At 32.5% G+C, this 20,876-nt stretch overlaps 1 protein-coding gene across 1 annotated transcript; it reads right to left on the reverse strand.

Moving 5' to 3' along the window:
- Window positions 1–5,492: 5,492 nt before the first annotated feature.
- LOC8285091 (ABC transporter G family member 22-like) lies at window positions 5,493–12,633 on the reverse strand. The gene is made up of 11 exons (XM_048370641.1): window positions 12,559–12,633; window positions 12,210–12,479; window positions 11,953–12,047; window positions 11,420–11,628; window positions 11,161–11,316; window positions 7,602–7,785; window positions 7,217–7,516; window positions 6,652–6,939; window positions 6,207–6,491; window positions 6,009–6,116; window positions 5,493–5,922 (listed from the first exon to the last, which is right to left on the reverse strand). The coding sequence occupies exons 2-11, from the start codon at window positions 12,469–12,471 to the stop codon at window positions 5,671–5,673; spliced, it is 2,139 nt and encodes a 712-aa protein (XP_048226598.1). The 5' UTR covers window positions 12,472–12,479; window positions 12,559–12,633; the 3' UTR covers window positions 5,493–5,670.
- Window positions 12,634–20,876: the final 8,243 nt, after the last annotated feature.

The following is a 20,876-nucleotide window of genomic DNA, read 5'->3' on the forward strand; positions in this document are numbered from 1 at the left end:
GAATTCTGAGTTCATTTATAAGTGTGATGGCAATATATACAAATATGTTGAGATCCATTCTAACGGTTATTCTAACGGATAATTCTGAAATCGGTAAGGTAGAAGTGACCTTTCCTGCAAATCTCCCTTTCTCCCTTGGTCAGGGATGAGAAGCCTGCACAAGCAATCTAGCTTGTGCAGCCTCTGAGACCATACCCCTTGACCTTCTTCTGTTTTCTTCAACACTCCCCATCAAGCTGGATTCATATAAGTTTATTGAACCCATCTTGCTGAGAATTGAGTGATGATTCTGTTTGTCAAGAGCTTTTATAAATATGTCCGCTAATTGATCTTGACTTTTGATGTAAGGCGTTTCAATTTCCTTTTTTTGAACATTTTCCCTGATGAAATGGCAATCGACTTCAATGTGCTTAGTTCTTTCGTGAAACACTGGGTTCGATGCTATGTGGCGAGTAGCTTGATTGTCGCAATACATTTTCATAGGCTCTTTAGTCTCAACTTTCATGTCATTGAGAACTTGCTTGATTCAAATGAGTTCGCTAGCCGTGGATGCCATTGCACGGTATTTGGCTTCGGCACTTGACCTAGCAACCACGCTTTGTTTTTTGTTTTTCCATGTCACCAAGTTTCCTCCTACAAAAATACAGAATCCAGTGGTTGACTTTCTATCACAGCTTCCAGCTCAATCTGCATCAGAAAAACCGACTATATTAGTAGAGTTATTTTTCTTCATCCAGATTCCTTGCCCGGGTGTTCCCTTAAGGTATCTGATGATCCGATCAATGGCTTCTAGGTGGCTGGTACGAGGGGCATGCATAAACTGACTTACCACACTAACTGCAAAAGAAATGTCAAGCCTAGTGACAGTTAAATAAATCAATTTTCCTACCAAACGCTGATAATGTCCTATGTTGATTAAAGGTTCTTTGTCTTCTAGATTATGTTTTATTTTGGTTTCCATTGGAGTGATGGCAGGTTTAGCTCCTATTTTTCCAGTTTCCTTTAATAGATCAAGGGTATATTTCCTTTGAGATAGGAATAAACCCTTGCTGGACTTTGCCATTTCTATGCCTAGAAAATATGACAGTTGGCCTAGGACTTTAATGTCAAACTCTCTTTTTAGACTTTGTTTGACATCCTCTATCTCTTAATCATCGTTCCCTGTTACTATGATGTCATCAACATACACTAAAAGAATAATAGTGTGTGTGTGAGTGTGTCTAACGAACATAGATGAATCAGATTCATATTTATTAAAATTAATGCTTAATAAAAAATAACTGAGTTTAGCATACCATGCCCTTGGGGATTGTTTCAGGCCATAGATTGCCTTCTTAAGCTTACATACCAGGGAGGTATCTGAGGTTGACTTATATCCAGGAGGAAGAGTCATGTAAACTTCCTCTTCTAAATTTCCTTGTAGGAAGGCGTTCTTGACATCCATTTGAAATAGATTCCAGGCCTGATTAATTGCTATTGAGAGTAAGATCCTGACTGTATTCATCTTGGCCACTGGAGTGAAGGTCTCTTGATAGTCAACTCCGTAGGTTTGAGTGAAGCCTCGGGCTACAAGTCTGGCCTTGTATCTTTCAATGGTTCTATTACTGTTGTACTTGATCTTATATATCCACTTGCATCCCACGAATTGTTTATTTGATGGAAAAGATACAATGCTCCATGTGTCATTTTTTTCGAGGGCTAGGAGTTCTTCTTCCATAGCCTTACACCACTTGGGGTCGGTGTTGGCTTCATAAAAGTTTGTAGGCTCGGAGTGATTTGAGATCTGGCATAGATAGTTGCGATATTGGTTAGATAAAACATTGTACGAAATAAAATTCTGAATTGGATATGTCACCATATGAGACACATAGTCTCTAAATTTCACAGATGGTCTAGTTTGTCGACTAGATTGTCTCAAGGCAATTGCTTCTTCTGTGACTTCTTGAGATGGGGCTTCTTGTGTGAGGTTATCTTCTCTTGAAGGAAGTAGCCTTGAGACGGAAGGGGACTGCTCCTGGGGTGGACACTCCTGTTCAGAACTGCTAAGAGAAATATCAGAGTTAAGCGGAAATAAAGACGGGAATGAACCAGGAGTGAAGTCAACACTGGTGGATGTAGTAGGGCTCAGTCTCGATGAAAGTGACATCTCGAGAGACATAGGTTTTGTGGGTCAATGGATCATAACACTTGTATCCTTTTTGAGTGGAGGAATATCCGAGAAAAAAGATTTTAACAGAGCTCTTGTCAAGTTTATGTTGGCGTGTAATATGCACATAGCATACACAACCAAAGACCCGGAGGTGACCTAATTTATTTTTCCGGCCTTTGAGGAATTTTAAGGGGCTCATATGCTTTAAGTGGTAGTGGGCAGTCTATTAATGAGGTAGGCAGCGGTTAGGAGGCATCCCACCAAAAAATAGAAGGGACATTATTTTGGAACAAAAGGGTGCGAGTGACATTGAGGAGATGGTGATTCTTTCGCTCAGAAATGTCATTTTATTCGGGAGTATTAACACAGGTGGTTTGATGCATAATGCTATGTTGTTTAAAAAAGGTGGAGAAATTTTGATTTATGTACTCCGTACTTTTGTCGGAGCGAAAAAATTTTAAATTGGCATTATAATGGTTTTTGATGAAATTATAAAACTCTTGGAATCGCGAAAAAACTTTATTTTTTTCCTTTTAATAAATAGAGCTAGGTAGTGCGGGAGTAGTCATCAATAAAGGTAACAAAATATCGAAAATGATTATATGAGGTAACGGGGGCAGGTCCCCAAACATCAGAATGTATTAATTCAAAAGCGTTTTTGGATATGCTTGAAGACAAGGAAAAGGGTAACCGAGTGTGCTTAGAAAATTTGCACACAACACAATGACTAGAGTCCAAGCTGTAACAAAATAATTTATTGAGAACATGGTCGGAGGGATGCCCAAGTCTCCGATGCATGAGCATGTCTTAGGTGGATTTGGTGGATACTAAGCATTTCTGGGGAGGATCAAGAAGATAGTATAGACCATTTTCTAGTTGTCCTTTACCAATCGTCTTCCCAGAAATTCAATCCTGAAAAGTGACTGAGAATGGTGAGAAAATAACATTACAATTTAAATCACGAGTAATCTTACCAATGGATAAAAGATTAGATCTAAATTCAGATAGAAATAAAATATTCGTAAGGTTGGAATTAAATAAATTTGTGGTGCCATAACCCTGAATTTTAACTTTATTTCCATTGGCCACTGTCACATGATGGGAATCTCTGATGGGGTGAATTTTTTATAATTTTGCAGGGTCCCAGGTCATGTGATCAGTAGCACCAGAGTTAATAATCTAAGCATTTTGATTAGATCTACTATTATTTTTAAACGACTGTAAATTTATTTGAACCGAACCTGACCCCTCGGGTTGGGGCTGCTGAACCAAGGCTTGGAGTTGGGCCAAAATGTCCTGCATTTGGGCCTGTATAATGGGCTGGGCCTGGGCCGGGCGGGCTTGCTGAGCCAGATGGGCCTGGTGGGCAGGCTGAGTTGAAGGAGTCGGATGGGCCTGAGGCAAACCTAGGCCAAGCCTAGATGAGTGGGTCAGATCCAAGTGATGGTGAGGTCGGGTCGGGTGGTTAAGGTCGGGTTGCTAAGTTGCATTTGGAGTCGGGTCGAGGAAACCCTAGAGTGTCAGGTCGAGTTTCAGGTCGGGGTGTCATATAATTTTTTGCATATAACGCCCCAGCACCCAGAAATATACCCTTCCTTTTAGGGTTTTCTTCCATTTTCCCTCTGATTCTCCTTTCGCCTTTCTTCAGGGCTCCAGGCCCTTCCCACCCTCGTGATGGTCGTAGCTGAGGATGGAGGTGCCAGCAGCCGTCGCGATGGTGGCCCTACTTCTTGCCGTGGTCACATTTATTCGATGGCGCTCGGTCCTCCCCTCTGTCGATCTTGGTCGTGGCAGGTGAAGTAGACTTGGTTGTCTGTGCTCTCTGGAACGCTGTTCATAGTATTCCTTCTTATTTCCTCGCGCTGAATCGTTGCTATCACAACGTCTATTGAGGGCAGTTGAGAAGCAAGAAGGATCTGTGATCGCAAGCCCTTGTAGCTTGAATCCAGACCCCTAAGGTAAGTATAAATTAAGTTTTGCCCCGCTTTTCTCTGTAACTCTTCTAGGTCATTTGATGGTGGGAGATAGTTTTGTAACTCTTCCCACCTTGTTAAGATTTCCGTTGAGTATTCTGTGGAACTTTTGGTTCCCTGTGCGATTTGAGATAGTTCCTGTTTAAGTTTGAAAATATGTGCAAAATTGTTTTGATGGCCGTAGAGATTCTTCATTTTTTCCCATATTGCTTTCGATGACTCCATAAGAATAGAGAGTCGAGTGATTTGGCTTTCCATAGTGTTGGTGATCATAGACATGACCAAATGGTCAGTCGATTGCCACTCCTCTATTTTCTCCAATTCTTCCTCTGTTGGAGCCTCTAAATTTACTGGTTTTGGTTTTTGTTTGCTGCCTGTGATGAATCCTATTTTCTTCTTGCTGCTGAGGGCAATGAAAATTGATTTTGACCACTCAAAATAATTTTAGCTGCCTCGCAACACAATGTTGGTGATTTTGGTGGTTTCGTTATGAGCCATTTTTGAAGGCTGAATTGTGAACTTTTGATTTGGTAGGTGATGACTGGTTATACCAGCTCTGATACCTTGTGAACTTTTATTGAACTATGATGATTGTTACAGAAGACTAAGAATTCTGAGTTCATTTATAAGTGTGATGGTAATATATACAAATATGTTGAGATCCATTTTAACGGTTATTCTAACGAATAATTCTGAAATGGGTAAGGCAGGAAAGGTAGCTCACTTTCTCCCTTGGTCAGGGATGAGAAGCCTGCACAAGCAACCTAGCTTGTGCAGCCTCTGAGACCATACCCCCTGATCCTCTTCTGTTTTCTTGAACAGTTTGGATATTCATGTATTTTAAGGGGTGTGAAAATCTGTGTGGATTTAACGTAAACAGCTGACCATAAATTAAGCACTTCGAAAATGTTTTCCCAGCTTTCTCTGTCCGTATTTCTTGCACTTTCGAGCCTAATTAATGAAGTCAGCTCAGTTAAGATTTGATATGTGAAATTTGTATGCCCTGTTCATTTCTTTCTTGCAGCCTATCATGCTCGAGATTATTGCTCAATTCAATGTTGGTTTAGTGTAGCTAGATTAATAGCATTTGCACTGAAGAAATTACTAGAAAAGTTTCTACCTTGTCGCAAGAGATATCAGAGTAGAAGATAACCTTTATGACAAAATTAGCTAGTCGCCTTCTTTTGAGACAGTTTGCTGATAAGTTTAAGTAGATATTTCAGCATAATCTTTAATGAGATGAACTAATATCAGATGCCTAAGGTAATATGGCTGATGAGAAGATTAACTAAACAAACATAGTGTTAACTGATGAGAAATTGAATAATATAAAGAGAAAAATAGAGATAAGGAATAAAGGGTAAGAGAGGGGACCAGAAAAAGATATGTTATTGATAGAATACCCACTAATTAAAACATGATTCTAGTCCAGCTATCATCATCTGATTGGATATTTTAGCATGGATTACTAGCTTCATTCCCCTCATTCCAATAGCCTGGTACATGAGAACCAATCGTGTCTTGATGAACTTGTTGAAAATCATTTACTTAAGCTAATTTTCCTTGCTTCATTTTCCTTAGGAACAAGTATGCTAGTAGGCGATAGGCAACAATCATCACCATCATTGCGGCTACTTCTTTTCTTCCATGAACTAGTCTTAAATCAGTGATAAGGGGAGATTGAGGAGAACTCAGTCCAGGAGATGAATCTAAGAAAGAGTACTGAATCTTCAGGAGTAGCCTGTATGTGTGATAATTGAAAGAAACGTAGCGTATCCATGACATAAAGGACGGAACATCCTGCGTTCAAATATTACATATCAATTAACATCAACATACTGAAATTGCATTTACAGAAATTATATTTTCGATCTTAGGCATCCTACCTGAAGGAAAAATCCACCAGATAACATGAAGGTCATAATAATAATGGAAGCAAGTGTTGATGCTTTCTTTACATCCATGAACGCCGCACCTATAGTAAGTCCAAGACCCTGCACACGTGAAAAATTATTAGACTGCAAGACATACTAATCTAGAAAAGGCATGAATTTCCATTCCGAAGCAGCAAATTCAAGTAGTACCTGAGAGGCCACAATGCTGAGAAAAACCGTTAGCGTGGTCAGAGAAAATGCAGTAAAGCTCATCTTTAATCCAACCATAAAATATACTATCAACATGAACACCGTAGGCATTATTAGATCCAAAGGGAGATCGCTGATATTCCTGGCAGCAAAATATGCACTGAGTCTATACATTCCTACTGCTCTCTCTTTCGCTAGCATGGCCCTTTCTTGTGGGAATGTGAATATCGCAGTAAATAGAGGAAAGAAGCCCCAAAACACTGAAATGAAGAACAACAATCCAGCCTGCTAGAACCATGGTTAACAGTTGGAAAGCATTACAAATAATAACGATATAATAGAAGTCGTGCCAAATGGCACGAGACTTTTTTGCTTTCTGAATTAAAATATGTAATGCGTTCGCATTAACTAGAAGTGCTAACCAATGTAAACCAAATTAACTTGCCTGATCTTCAAGATCCTGAGGAGATGAAGCATCAGAACGCCACCAAAGTAATCCTATTATTATAGCGGTGGCAACAACTTGTGTTACACGCATAAAACTGAAGTACTCATGTCGCCTTTCTTTAAAGCTTCTGCTGACAAGAACAAAAAATTGCTCCAACCAAGTTGTTCCCCATTCCCATGGATTCAACTTTCCAACAATCTGTACCTCACCATCTATTGCAGCAGGCCTTATGAATTTTGTTTTCTCCATTCTTGCTACCTTTGCTTCATAAGCCTCCAGAAGATACTTCAGGGTGGAAAATTGAAGTAATTACGATTGTTGTGCAAAATGGTTTTCATCAAATAAATAAATGGCCTTTCTATAATGCACAAGACTTTACTTTGTGGAGGTCTAATATTATCATGTAATTTTATCAAAGGTAAGTGAAAGATCAATGCTATTGTGCTAACGGCTCAACGGTCGAGTGTGTACTTCAGGGATTCAAACCTTGACAAGCCGTTTCCCCTTTAAATGTTTCGGAAGTACCAAAAGACAGAATAAAACAAATTAGTTTATTACTGACCTCATGGACATCAGCAGGTGAAGGAAGGCCCTTTGTAGTTTTGTTCTCAAGAAAGAACTTATCCTCCAACTCTAAAGGAAATGATTTTTCATTTACATTTCCATTTGCAAGATCAATCAGAAACTCCGCTGGGTTCATTGCTATTAGTGGATTGCAACCAATTGAAGAGAAGTACAACATTGCTTCTGATGCTTTTCCAAAGTACAAGGAGCTTCCTTTTCCCAAGAGAAGAAGTTTGTCAAACTTACTGAACAGCCTACTAGAAGGCTGATGGATTGTAGTCACCACTGTCTTACCATCCTACAACAAAACATAACTGCATTTATATAACGCTAAATCTTTTTTACATCTTCAGTTCTTAATTATTCTGAAAGTTTTTTATCACCTTTGCCATGTTCTGCAGAATTTGAACAATTCGGAGCGCAGTTGTTGAGTCCAGACCTGATGTTGGCTCATCCAAGAAAAGAAGTGATGGATTGAGAAGGATCTCATGGCCAATGCAGACCCTTTTTCTTTCACCTCCAGATATCCCTCTCACAAATTTTCCACCAATCGCAGTATCTTGGCTCCTGATGTTGGCATAAATGAATGTTAACATTTTTCTGACGGAGACAAAGAATTATTTAAACTCATAAGTGCCATTATTTCCAGAAGAAGTATAAACTTAGGCCATTATAGTCCAGAACCTTCAGAGATGCTGAATGCATCAATTCTGGGACAACCATTTAAACCGTGCATGGACGAAGAATAATCAAAAAGGAAGGAAAGAGAATAGAATTAGGTTTAATCGTGTTTAGTTTTTAAAATCTTTAAGAGGAAAAGGAAATAGAAGGGGAATAATTATCTTTCATCCTCTTTTACCAATTTTATTTTGTAAAATTAATTTATTATGCTTTATATTCTTATTATTGTGATAAGAAATTTTAAATTCAATTGTTAATCTTCTCTTCGTTTAATAAATTTTAAATTCAATTGTTAATCTTCTCTTCGTTTAATAAATATTTCTCCTTTCTTTTAGATATACTTTCCTCTTTTCACCGCCATGCGTAATGGAATCTTAGAAAATGCTGTTGTATAATTATCCAAATCTTAAGGCAGGCAATAGCTATGTTTGAACCAAGTTTCCAATTAAAATACGAAATAGCTATTTTATATTTTCAGACAAAGTTTATTTAGAAATTTTATATCTACTTTTGATATGTCTCTATTTATATACTAAATTAATAAATAATTAATATATATTTATTAATTTTAAATAATAAAATATGTGTCAATGATCTAATATTGAAAATATAAATCACTTATTACTTTCATATTTACCATGTTATATAAATTAAATCTAGATAAGCATTTTCTAAATTATTTCTTTTTCTTTATACTAATTCCCTAATTATTTTTAGCTAGTTTCATTTGGATTTTCCAAGGGCCATTCCTCATATTGATTTAAAATAAATTCTAAGTCTTTTTGAATAAAAAGACTTAAAAGCAAAGAAAATCAAATTTTCCCTTGATATAGGCAACAATAAAGAGTCATTTGGTGCTGGAGCTTGGGAATTCCACCTCAATTTTTTTTTTAAATTAAAAATTGCTTTTAGAAAAGGTAAATAAATAAATTATTTTTTTAAAAGCATATTTTTCTTGACCTCCTAAAAATGTGTTTTGAAGAAAGCAATTTATAAAAAATAAAAAACTAATTTATTAATTTAAAAATTTAAATTTAAATTTTCAATAAACAACAACAATTCCTAACCTGTTTAGTGAATGACAGAGAGTTAATTTATCTCGTACACTCACCTAATTTAAATTTTTTCAGCAAATAGCTTTTTGAATTTATATCTAATGATCAAATACACTCAATTTAGATTTTTAAATATAAAATAATATAAAATTTTTAATTTTTAATTGAATTATAAAAATTAAAAATAATATTTATTTTATTAATTTACTAATACAATATCCATTGATACGTTATACAAGAGCATGTTTATTAAAATTTAATATTCAGAGGGTTATTAATGAAATAAATATTATATTCAATTTTTATAATTCAATTAAAATTCAAAAGTTTAATATAATTTCATTTAAAAATAAATAAATTAAGTATATTTAACTCTTAGACAGAAACCCGGAAAGCTATTTGCTAAAAAATTTAAATTAAATATATTTAAGCTTTGGACATAAATTTAAAAAGATATTTACTGAAAAGATTTAAATTATGTGTATTTAATTTTTGCAAGTAAATTTAAGTGGCAAAGTGAACTTTTGTCCGTTTATTGAAGATTCAAATCCTCATAAGAGCTACAAAACTTTTATCCCTTGTTTATCTTTTAGAGTGGAAAGAAAATAAAGAATGAAAATAAGTTTTATTTTTTTTTTATTATTTTTCTTATGTTTGGATAAAGAACGAAGAAAACAAAGTAAATATATTTTCTTTATTTGGAAAGTGAAATAAGAAAGAAAAAAATTTATTATTTTATAGATTTACTACTTTAGCCTTTATGTAATAAAATAATATAACACACTAATTAAGGAGATAACAAAATAAATAAATAAAATTTAAATTTAAATTTTTCTAAAAGAAAATTATCATAAAAATATATATCAAATCCAATATAATTATTTAGAAAACAAAAATAGACTTTTTAAAAAACCAACAATGAAAAAGTTATCTCTTTAAATTTTTAAATCTAGCTTGAAATAGACCCATCAACAATTTTACTTTCTTATTGATATTATAGATAAAAAGCAAAAGAAATTATAAAATAGTAAATATACTATAAAGTATAAAACATTTCATTCGCTCTTCTTATTTTCTCTTCAAAATAGAGAGAAAATAAGAAAAAGAAAATAGATTTTTTTTTCTCTCTTTATTATTTTCCCCTTTTTCCACACAGAGTAAAGTGCAAAATTCCCTTTTATTATTCATCTTTATTTTCCCTCCATCGTTCCAAACATAAGGTTAGAGGCACCAAGAATAAATTATGTGGCCGGGAAGGAGAAAGAAGAAAATGGGAGTCCCTACAATCTTAGAAGATCTAATTGTCTTTTCCGTACCTCACTACTTCCGGTGGGACCAAAAGAGAGTAATGTCTCCTTCTTCTTCCAACTTTTGAGGTCTCTTTTAATATTTCAGGTGACTATGTTATGGCCATGACAGGAGATATTAGATAGCTTTTTGGCATCTTAGCTTTATCATATGATGCATCTGAGAATGATTGGTTTTTTGTTAAACAAGAGTGACTGATTGAGAAGATGGGAGTTGTCAGTAATTCAGACTCAATTATATGTATATCTATGTTCCTAAATTCTACTACAGCTATTGAACTTCCACTTGATCTATTCCGGCTACTCAGCTTTAATCTTTTTACAATCAACCCCTCCTTAAAATTTTGGTGTTTGACGTGGCATGTCATACATGAGATAGATAAGAATATTAGTTTTCAAATAAGGGAAATTTTTGTCTAATTTTAATAAATATTTCTATTTATATATTAAATTAATAAAAAATTGATACATATTTATTAATTTTAAATAATAAATTATATATTAATTATTTAATATTAAATTATAATACTTTCTCTTCTTCAATGTTTAAAAAGAAAAAAATTGAGGACAGGAGGATCACCTTTAAACTATGAATAAATTATGTAATTATTTTATTTTACTATAAAATCTAATTTATATTATTTAATTTTTAATTTTTAATTTTAAATATAATTTAGTTATTTTTCAATAAATAATTGATATATTATATTTATTTTTTTATTTTTTTATCGATTATTTTTATTATATGTCAATAAATTATTTTTAAAGTGAATAAATTGAAATATAACAAATTATTAGCTAGAAAGGAAAGATATATCACTTATAAAAAAGAATGGAAGTAGCAAAAATAAATAAAATTAATATACTATATAGTAACAAAAATGAATGAGGAAAATCACCTTTCAAGGTCTAGCTCGCTTATAACATTCATGGCTCTTTCCTTTTTCTGTTCTCTTGTTAAGTTTTTTGGAAGACGAAGCAAAGCAGCATAGGTTAGAGTTTCTTTGACAGTAAGGTGAGAGAACACAACATCATCTTGTGTCACAAACCCAAACCTGTTTCACCCATAATCATCTCACAGAATTAATTAGCCATATATCTAATTTAGCGATGATCATACCTAAATTAGTCTAAGCATACTCCATACTTCATTTGTACCTTCGCTTTAAGGACTTGGTATAGGGTCGACAATTATAAGTGATGGCACCCCCGTTAAAGTTAATCCTTCCACTAAGAAGATTGAGCAGAGTTGTTTTTCCACTTCCTGACGGTCCCATAAGAGCAAGAACCTCACCTGGATTAGCTGACCCGCTAATTCCATTAAGTATGTGCTTTTCTGCATTAGCCTTGTATTTGACATCTTGAAACTGCATATACTCGGAACACATAGTAAACTAATCGCACCTTCTAGATAATTTTGCAAAAAGCAACCGGAAAGAGGAACATCTTAGCTTTGGATTTAATTAATTATGACAGAAACCTATCAAATCTACCTTGCAAGAAAAGTTTATTGCCTTTTCTTTTGGTAAATATCTAGGGAGTACTTAATTAGAGCATGAACAACTTATATTGAAAATAGTGTGAATCTATCACCCAAGTAGGACCAGTTAAAATAAAAAAGAATGTGCCCATTTATTTTTCTTGGCGTCCTGTATTAAAAAGGAACACTCCGTGACCCGTTAGAATATTACCTTGAGAGCTATAGGTAAGGTAGGTTCAATTTGCATTTTCTTCTGCAAGCAGAAAACTGGATCTTCTGAAGGAGATTGATCCATTGTATTATTTCCTGTATGAGAGGATAACCGAATCAGAAGCCATAGAAGAGATAGCCAGATAGTACCCAAATCATGCCACCACTAAAGTCTAATGTACTTAGTATTATTGCATGAAAATTGTAAAAGAATAGCCTGTATTAAGCCATTTCTATAAATCCTGATAAGAAAGGAACCTGTTTTCTCTAAGCTTTCAGAAACATTGTCGACAAGATCATCGATATTGACCATGAAACTCGCATTGAAACTCTGCACTCTTTGCTCAGTTATGTCAGCCTCGTCTTTGTTATCTTCTTGTTGAACAGTACTCAAGGATTTACATCCAATTTTCCATGCTGGTACTACAAAGCTATCCTTTCCTGCAATTCTCAGCACTGATGCAGCTTCAATCAATCCATTCAATCTTTCAGAATGCCCGAGTTCTAGTTCTTTCGCCATCTCTATGACTGCCATAAAATTCCACAATAAGAAAATACTACTAGTACACAAAACAACTGAAACCTTGTTAGTTCAAATCATTATTACTTGTAAACTGAATTTGAAGACGGAAAGGCAGTGCAAACACAGAACAAAGAGAAGGGACTTGAGCAGCAACTGTATGTAAGTATCAATGAAATGCAGGATCCAGAGTAGGCTTATATAGGCCCCATTTTGTACTGTGATGTAAAGCCCAACAATTACATCTAAAGAAAGATCCCTGTCGGTCAAATTAATGCCTTTCAGAAATTGGTAAAAAAGGCATATCTACTTTGTCCTTTTCCACCAAAAGCAAATTCCTTTTGAAGCCGGTAATAGCCCTTTTCTTAAAAAAAAATCAATAACTGGTACTCTGTCAGTTTTAGACGCATCTCCTCGATTAATCCAATCTTCAAATCTGAATAACAGTACATTTTAAATCAAGTTTTTACAGTCAAGAATTACTTTCTGACCCAACTTTATATATATTTCAATTAATCTAATTTCTATAACGAATTTAAAAGAGTATACTGCATACTTCATTTGTGTATTCAAGAATTTTTTTTTTAAAAAAAGAGCTATTCGAGAGGATAATAATATAATAACCTCAAAGAGAGGGCAACACCCGAAGTATAAAGATTAGACGGCCAGTCTCCCATCAACATCCACTGCTGCAGCAAAGTTTCATAAGCAAACTCATTACATTATTTGACTATAACATTTTCCTACATGACAAGCTTTCAAGAGCCTCCAGCTGCCGGAGTTACTTGATTGGTATAAGGTGACTTCCGTCTTGAAGAATTGATGTTCCTAAAGTGGCAAGAATTGAAAATGTTAGGCAACCGATGTTTGCTTCTTCAGAAGTCAATTAAAACGAGCATTTTATCTTATCAAAACATCCATGTGCAGCAAAAGAAGCATTACATTCTCACAGAATTTAATGCAATGATTTTTAAGTGAAATTCTCCTATTCTCCCAATTTTCCACGTTAATTTATTAATTATACAAAGAACTTCATCTGTGTAGATATGCCCTTAGCTTTTAAGAATTGAGATTTCTTCTTCCTAATGTGAAAAATGATTTCTTTTGTTATATATTTTAGTTGGTCTTAGAGCCATTCATATTTTCTTTTCATTGCAACCGTGCCATGAGTGATGATGACCTCATATATGTAGTGCTCACTCGTGCCTAAAACTAAGCTAGTGTTGAAGCTCATTCCACATGAATTCCAAAATTATGAAGCAGGATGAATTATTATTATGTTATTGCGGGTTGTAAATTAACCGAGCTAAGCCGTGTTTAGATAAATTTAGTTTGGTTTATTATTATTTCATATGAATTTCAATAGAAATTTGAGTTTAGTATTATTGAATTCAAATTATATTTGAGTTTATTTTGAACTTAACTCATTAAAATTTATATTAAATTCAAATTTTACTTGAATTTTTTAATTTCGTTGATTTATTTAACAATATAATGTATTTATTTAGTCTTTAAAAATATTATTTACATATTATACTTATAATATAAAAATATTATAATATAAAAATATAATCTTGCACCCTTTATAATCCTATTTAATAAGTTAATTAATCAATTAACTCACGAATAAGTTGACCACTTTATAAACGAATGAGTTTGCAAGCTAAGGAGTTAAGTATTGATAAATTTAAATTTGATTTATTAACATTAAGGAGTATCTACTGAACAATTACCTTTTAGGCTAATCGTTTTTTCTTCCCAAGTTCCATATGACATTGGTAACAGCAAACGTGAAGCAACTATTTTCTGACATAAAAAAATTAAATATATTTATATAAATAAGTTGTTGCTCCTATAATACTGTCAGTTACAAGCATCATGCATGTGAAATAGGATAAGTCCACACTATTGGGCGGTTGCCTCGCTATTAGGGCATCAGAGAACTTCAGTACATGTTGATTGGCTTCTGTGTGCCGTAATGCAGTGACCAAATTTGTGTACCTTCTCAAGTCATATTACTTTCTACCTTCACTTTTCCGCATATATAGTTCCATGATTTGTCATATTTCGTACTTGAAATAATCAAACAGTACTTGACTTGAGGTGGGTATAATAAGTTAAAAAAAGAAATAGTGATTTAGAGTTTGTCCCGCAAGACTTTTACGGGTGGTTCTATTGCCTTCCTTTTAATTGCCTTAATGGGTTTCTTAAAAATCTTTGGAAACATGATTATTGTTTTCCATTTTCTGACGAATCTTTTTGTTTAGCTATAATAGTAAATGAGGGTTTCATTTCCCAGTATGTCTGTTGCTTAGTCTTTAGGCCTCTGCAATGAAATTCAGCATTTTGCAGTGTAAAAAAAAGATACTAAGGATTACCTGTATATTAACACATTAAGATGAAGACATAACAACAGACATGAACCCATGAATCTGGTTAATACTTTAAACAGGGGCGCCTGTGTGTGATGCCTTGTTCGAAGCAACACCAATATAAAAGTTTAAATTATACTTAGTTTTTTCAAATCATTAAAACGCTAGAGCATATCTCTTTTACATGGGGTTGTATGACACACGCAAGGAGCCTTATTAAATTTGAAAATGAGAGAACACAAATGGATTATACAGAAGCCATGAGAAGCAGCAGCACTATTTTTTCATTGAGAGAAATGGTGATTAAAAGGACACTTTTGAAAGGAATGTATCAAATAGTATTTGGCATATATATATAATGTAGCAGGATCGTACAAGTCTTTTCCCTTCCAAAAAGAAATGAGTGAGCGCTGAAAGTTGTGGCTAGGAGCGAGAGACACATTCTGTCTGTCTCAATTTCAAAAACTATCCCCGTCCGTAGGAGCATTCTTGACCCCGCGGTAGATAGTCACTGTTAGTCGCTGCCTCATGACAGAATGACTTTAGAAGGGCACTTTCAAGGCAAAACCACAAAGACAAGAATTAATTAAATAATAGTTACAAATACCCTTCTGAGATTTTTAATGAATTGGTTCTTCTGTTTTTTAATTAACTCGTGAAGATTTTAAGAGTTATTAATTTAAAATTATTTTAAAATATATATACAATATATAAAAGAAAATTAATGATAAAAATATAATCGATCATTGAGTTTTTAAAATTAGAAATTAGAAACTAATTGTTTAACTAAATTCTTTGAAAATTAAAGTCAAAATTAATGATTTAATTAATATATTTTTATAGTTGGATTTCAGTTAATTTTTTGATGAATTAATTTGTTTGCTCTTTTTTATGCTCACCACTAATTTCAGCACTGAATGCAATGGTAATAAGCGGACGGCTATTGCATATTTGAACTCGTCTTGAGAAGCAAATTAATGAAACTATGCATGAATTTATAACTAGAAGGTCATTATAATTAAATTTATAGACAGGATTAAAGAAAAAGAGGGATTGAAAAAGTAAACAAGAAGGTGGCCAGCTGCTTCAACATGCTGTCTCTATCCTCAAGTCTCATGGGTTTGTGCTTTATCCAAGTCTGGTCATGTATCCAAACAGTATGTCTGAGTCGCCCTTTTTGTATTTCCCCCTATTTTTGCCTTTTCTCCTTTCCTTTACACTAACTAGAATCTCGACACCAAGTAAGACCATGTCCACTTGAGATGGATTCAACTTGTCTCTTTACCTGTCTCATTTATAACTTCCCAGTTCTTCGTTTAAGACTTAATACTCGAGAAACTGACAATTAAACAAGTTCTTTTAAAATGAAAAAAATAAAGTAGCAAGAGTCTATTGATTAATTTTTTAATTTTCTGTGAATTCTGCCATCCATGAAAAGGATATTAGAAGTAAATACTAAATAGACAAGACTGGAAAAGATAGTTGAATACGGTCTCTCTGGCACCAACGGTTCAGGACTTAGGCCCACTTTTGCATGGAGAACCTTGTGCCAAGGAGCTAACCTGAATGTTGTCTGTCCGAATCTAAAACACCGCTTGCAAGGGATGCTTGTTACTGCAGCTGCAAAATATGCAATGCTTATCAGTAACTTATATATAAATATATATATATATAAAAGAAAGCAAAAATGTTTGGACACAATGCTGTCATAAACTCTTAAAAAAGTGTTTTATCACCAATAATCAATATCCGGCACATTCTAAATATATTTATATAAAAAGAAAAGTCAAAACATTCTCGCTGGCTAGAAAACTATTAAGAAAAAAAGAAAATCAGTTTGTGGAAAAACCCAGAAACATCTCAGCCACAAAATTGATACAGGTACACAAACTAAAGAATTGAGAGTAAGAATTTTCTTTTCTTTTTCTTTTTTTTTTGGGGAGAATTCTCTTGGGAAGCTTTCAATAAGGAAACCGTCAACTGTACCTGTTGATGGGATAAAATAATTAAAGCGTAGTTAAGAGACATAGCTACCTAATACAAATTGCTAGTACATATGACAACTGCATCCAATTTGAAAGATGCATAGTTTTGACTCCTGACTGCCACAAACTGGAAGTCAATCTATTCTCGATCAAATCACACCTTTTCAAAATGGGTTGCTCTAATATTTTTTTTCTTTTTCTCTTTTTTTTTTTTTTGTTGAAAAATTGCTGCTCAAATTTGATATGGAAAAGGCTGCTTGGGATTTTGTTGCAAGGTTTTGACCTTTTTCTTTTTGGACAGTAAATAACACTAATTTAGTTCCAAAAAAAGTAATTCAAGAAAAATAACAAAAGTGAATGTAAAAGAAACTTCATAGATTTTTATTATATATATATATATATAATTATAAATAAAATCTTAATATTTAAAGTTAAGGGAGAATTTTAGAACTTATTTTCAAGAAAGCTAAATACAATATTACACATATAAAATTAAGATATGTGCATATTACTCAAAAATTTAATTTGACAGTAGTTCAAATTTCAATTTGAGTAGAATTTAAAATTCAAGTACTTCTCCCTATAATTTAAAAAAAAAAAAAAACCATTAAAGCAGCTAATTATCAAGTGGCCAGCACTTTAGTTATACAAGAAAAGTCTTGAATTCAAATTTCTTTTTTCATTTAAGCAAATTATCATAGTGAATGGACTTTATAGTCCAATAAGTCTCATCTGAATTAAAAGAAAATCCTAATCCAATTTCACTGTTGATCTCATTATGTTCTTGTTATCTACTGGATAATATATGGGCAACAAAGTTCTCCTTTTCTTTTTTTATCTACTATGAACACCAATTTTTTCTATTGGCTCCCATGAATAACTTGGACCCATCACCGACATTTGAATAAAAAAGACAAGTGCACAGCAATTCAATGACATAAAGTTACATGTCTCTTCGGCCCGCAAAGGCAAGAAAAAGCTTCCACAAGGGTGAAGGATTCATAGGACAAAAAAGCTAAACTACAAAAGTTCTGATGCCTTGCTGTAATTTTGCAAAAATTGGAGGGTGCTATACAAAGTTTAGAAACACAAGTTGTTGTAAGGGTTAGTTCTAGTTGCTTTCCTATTCCTGTTTAAAACTTGACTTCTCATTATCCAATTAGCAACCAGCAATTTTTAGCTCCATTAGATCTTAATTAAATTCCATCATTTTGCTATCACTAATTTCTATTTATTTTCTGCTAATTTTCTAAAACAATCAGTGATCATTTGTTACTCACATAAAGACTTTCTTTATAGCTTGATATATTTTAATTGTTTATGCATATTAGAAATAAAATAATAAATACTTATGATTTCTTTACATATTCTTAAAGTAGAAAATTTTCAATTTTGAAATTCTTTTTAACATTAGCAAAACAATATTATTTTTATGTGTAATTTTATAGTTGTTTCCAGCAAAACTTTCAATAAATTAATAATTAATATTAAATAATAAAACATATTTTGGTAGCTGATGCTGTGATTGAGCAATGCACATTACACATATAATCTAGAATCCCCGTTAGTGGGTCGAGAATCTCGCATTGCTGGACAGTGAAGTGGAGAAAGTTACTTAACATGTTTATCACATGCACTTGAATACCCCCAATCTGCTTAATATTAATCACAAGTCATTTCATTTGAATTTTGGAAATTATACAATCAATACCCACACCAAACCAATAATTAAATATATGAATGAATTTGGCCTAATGTTTTGTTTTTCACTTTATATCCAAATCTCAATTATTATTACTTTTATTGAAATTGATTATCAGAGGACCAATGTAAACTACTCCTTACTATATGATGTTAGATTTATAGTGCAACAAAATATTAGCAAGGTAGTGCTATTTTAAGAGTAATAGTTATTAGGGTCAAAGCAAAAATCTTTAATTGCTAAATTTTTATACTTATTTAATTGAGTAAATAACTTTCTTTTCATTTTTTTTTTGGTCAAATATATACTTAGATGACATTTAATATTCTGTAACTTCATTATGACAAGAGAATTTGCTATTATTTTTGGTACGACGTTTCCTTTTAGAAGAAAAACATGCTCTTTTGTTTGCGACAATTAAGCTTCGTTTTAATTTATAGGAAAATGAAGAATCAAACTTCATTAACTGATCATATCGGCACTATTAGAATTACTAGTCTCATGAAAATCATAATCTTTTTTTTTTTTCCTTCTTGTGAGAAGATGAAAATGATAATTATTAAAAGTATATTTTACCAACAAAATCAAGAAACTCAGTTTCAGTTAGATGCCTCTTTTTATCTTAGGAAGATGTCTCATGAAAATGCTGTTCTTTTTATAAACAGTTGTAAGCAATTTGACTTTCACAACTAATTCATTGAAGGGACAAAGTAAACTTTTCATAGAAAAACTAATAATAATGGAAATTTAGTTCAAATATTAAAGTAAATTCCAACAACCATTACCGAAAATTAAAAATCCAACAACTGATAAAAAGAACTCTAATTATATTAAAATTGATTAGTTGTCCAGTTTTTATAGGCATACTCTCAGCTATTCATTCCAAGAGCTATAGTCAACCATATATTTTTTGATACATAGTCAACCATATTTTATGATTAAATTTAATGGATTAAACAACTGTTGGATAATCATAATAATTAAATCTAACATCTATTATATTATTAATTAGATACTAAATTGACATATAGCATATAGTTAGCCAGTATCTATTATATTATTTTTATCTATTACATTGCTTAATTTTTAAAATTTAATAAATTACTCGATAATTATAAATAATTAAAATTGTATATAAATTTATTGATATTGATTTGATTTAATTAAAAATATATAAAATTAGTAAATTATTTAAAATAATATTAACTGTTTATTTATAATTAAAATACATATTCTATAGTAATAAAATACTACAACAATATTCTAGCAGAATCTTAAATTATTATTATCACTCGGTAGTTTAAAAGAAAATATATTGAAATAAGAACACCCTTGGCACACAGGTGCACCATGAGGGGCATGACTCACACCCCACCATCACAAAGCTTTCTCAAGTAACGCTGGTGGCTCCACTAGCCCGCCTTCTATGTTGTCAAGCTCACATCACCACTGAGTCACACATTGACACGCAAACTCGCATGCTAGATTTTGCTGACATGGACATCCTACGCGGCACATGACTCTTTCTGGACATTCTTCAAGAAGAAAAAGCTTGGGGCTTGGGACATGTTCAAAGATTCATTACACCACGAAACCGGCCTTGGCTTACTATTGACAAGCAAGATTATCCAGGGAAAATGAAGGATCTTTTTAGTTTGTTTCATTTTAATAAAATCATTTAATTTGAGTTAGTGCATTGATGATTTCTATTGTTATTTTGTTTTTAAAGGTGCCGAATTGTTAATATGATCATTTAAATTAATTAATTGATTTGTTAATCACTGAATTTAGTAAATAATATTTTACTTTATTTTGATTATAAATTAAAACTTATAACTAGAATTAAATTAAATACAAAATCAGTTGATCATTCATTCTATTAAGTGATTGGAAAAGAGAATTTAAATATGCTAATCTCTAGTTAATTTAAATATTTACATTTGTATTTCAGCACTTTCAAACACCAATAATATGGACTATGGAGGTGATCAATATACTATTTAAATTAAAAGTTATATTATAATAAAATATGTAACCGAAATGACACTAAATATAAATTTAGATAACAATTTGTATTACTAATCCATAAAAACTATGTACAAGTTATATTATACTTATTGGATATATTATATATATTTTGAATATATTTTATTATTTAAATAGTTAAAAAGTGACATATATTTAATTTTTACATTCTAATTTATCCAGCCACTGTATGTAATCTACCAAAATAAGTAAATAACCAAGAAAAATCCATCATGTAATTTTTCCTTCTTTTTTTGTTTCTATTTTCCTTTCTTTACCCTTTTCTTAGCTTTGACTTTTCATCTCTTTAAATATTTCTTC

The sequence above is a fragment of the Ricinus communis genome, chromosome 2 (assembly GCF_019578655.1).
Source record: "Ricinus communis isolate WT05 ecotype wild-type chromosome 2, ASM1957865v1, whole genome shotgun sequence".
NCBI lineage: Eukaryota > Viridiplantae > Streptophyta > Magnoliopsida > Malpighiales > Euphorbiaceae > Ricinus > Ricinus communis.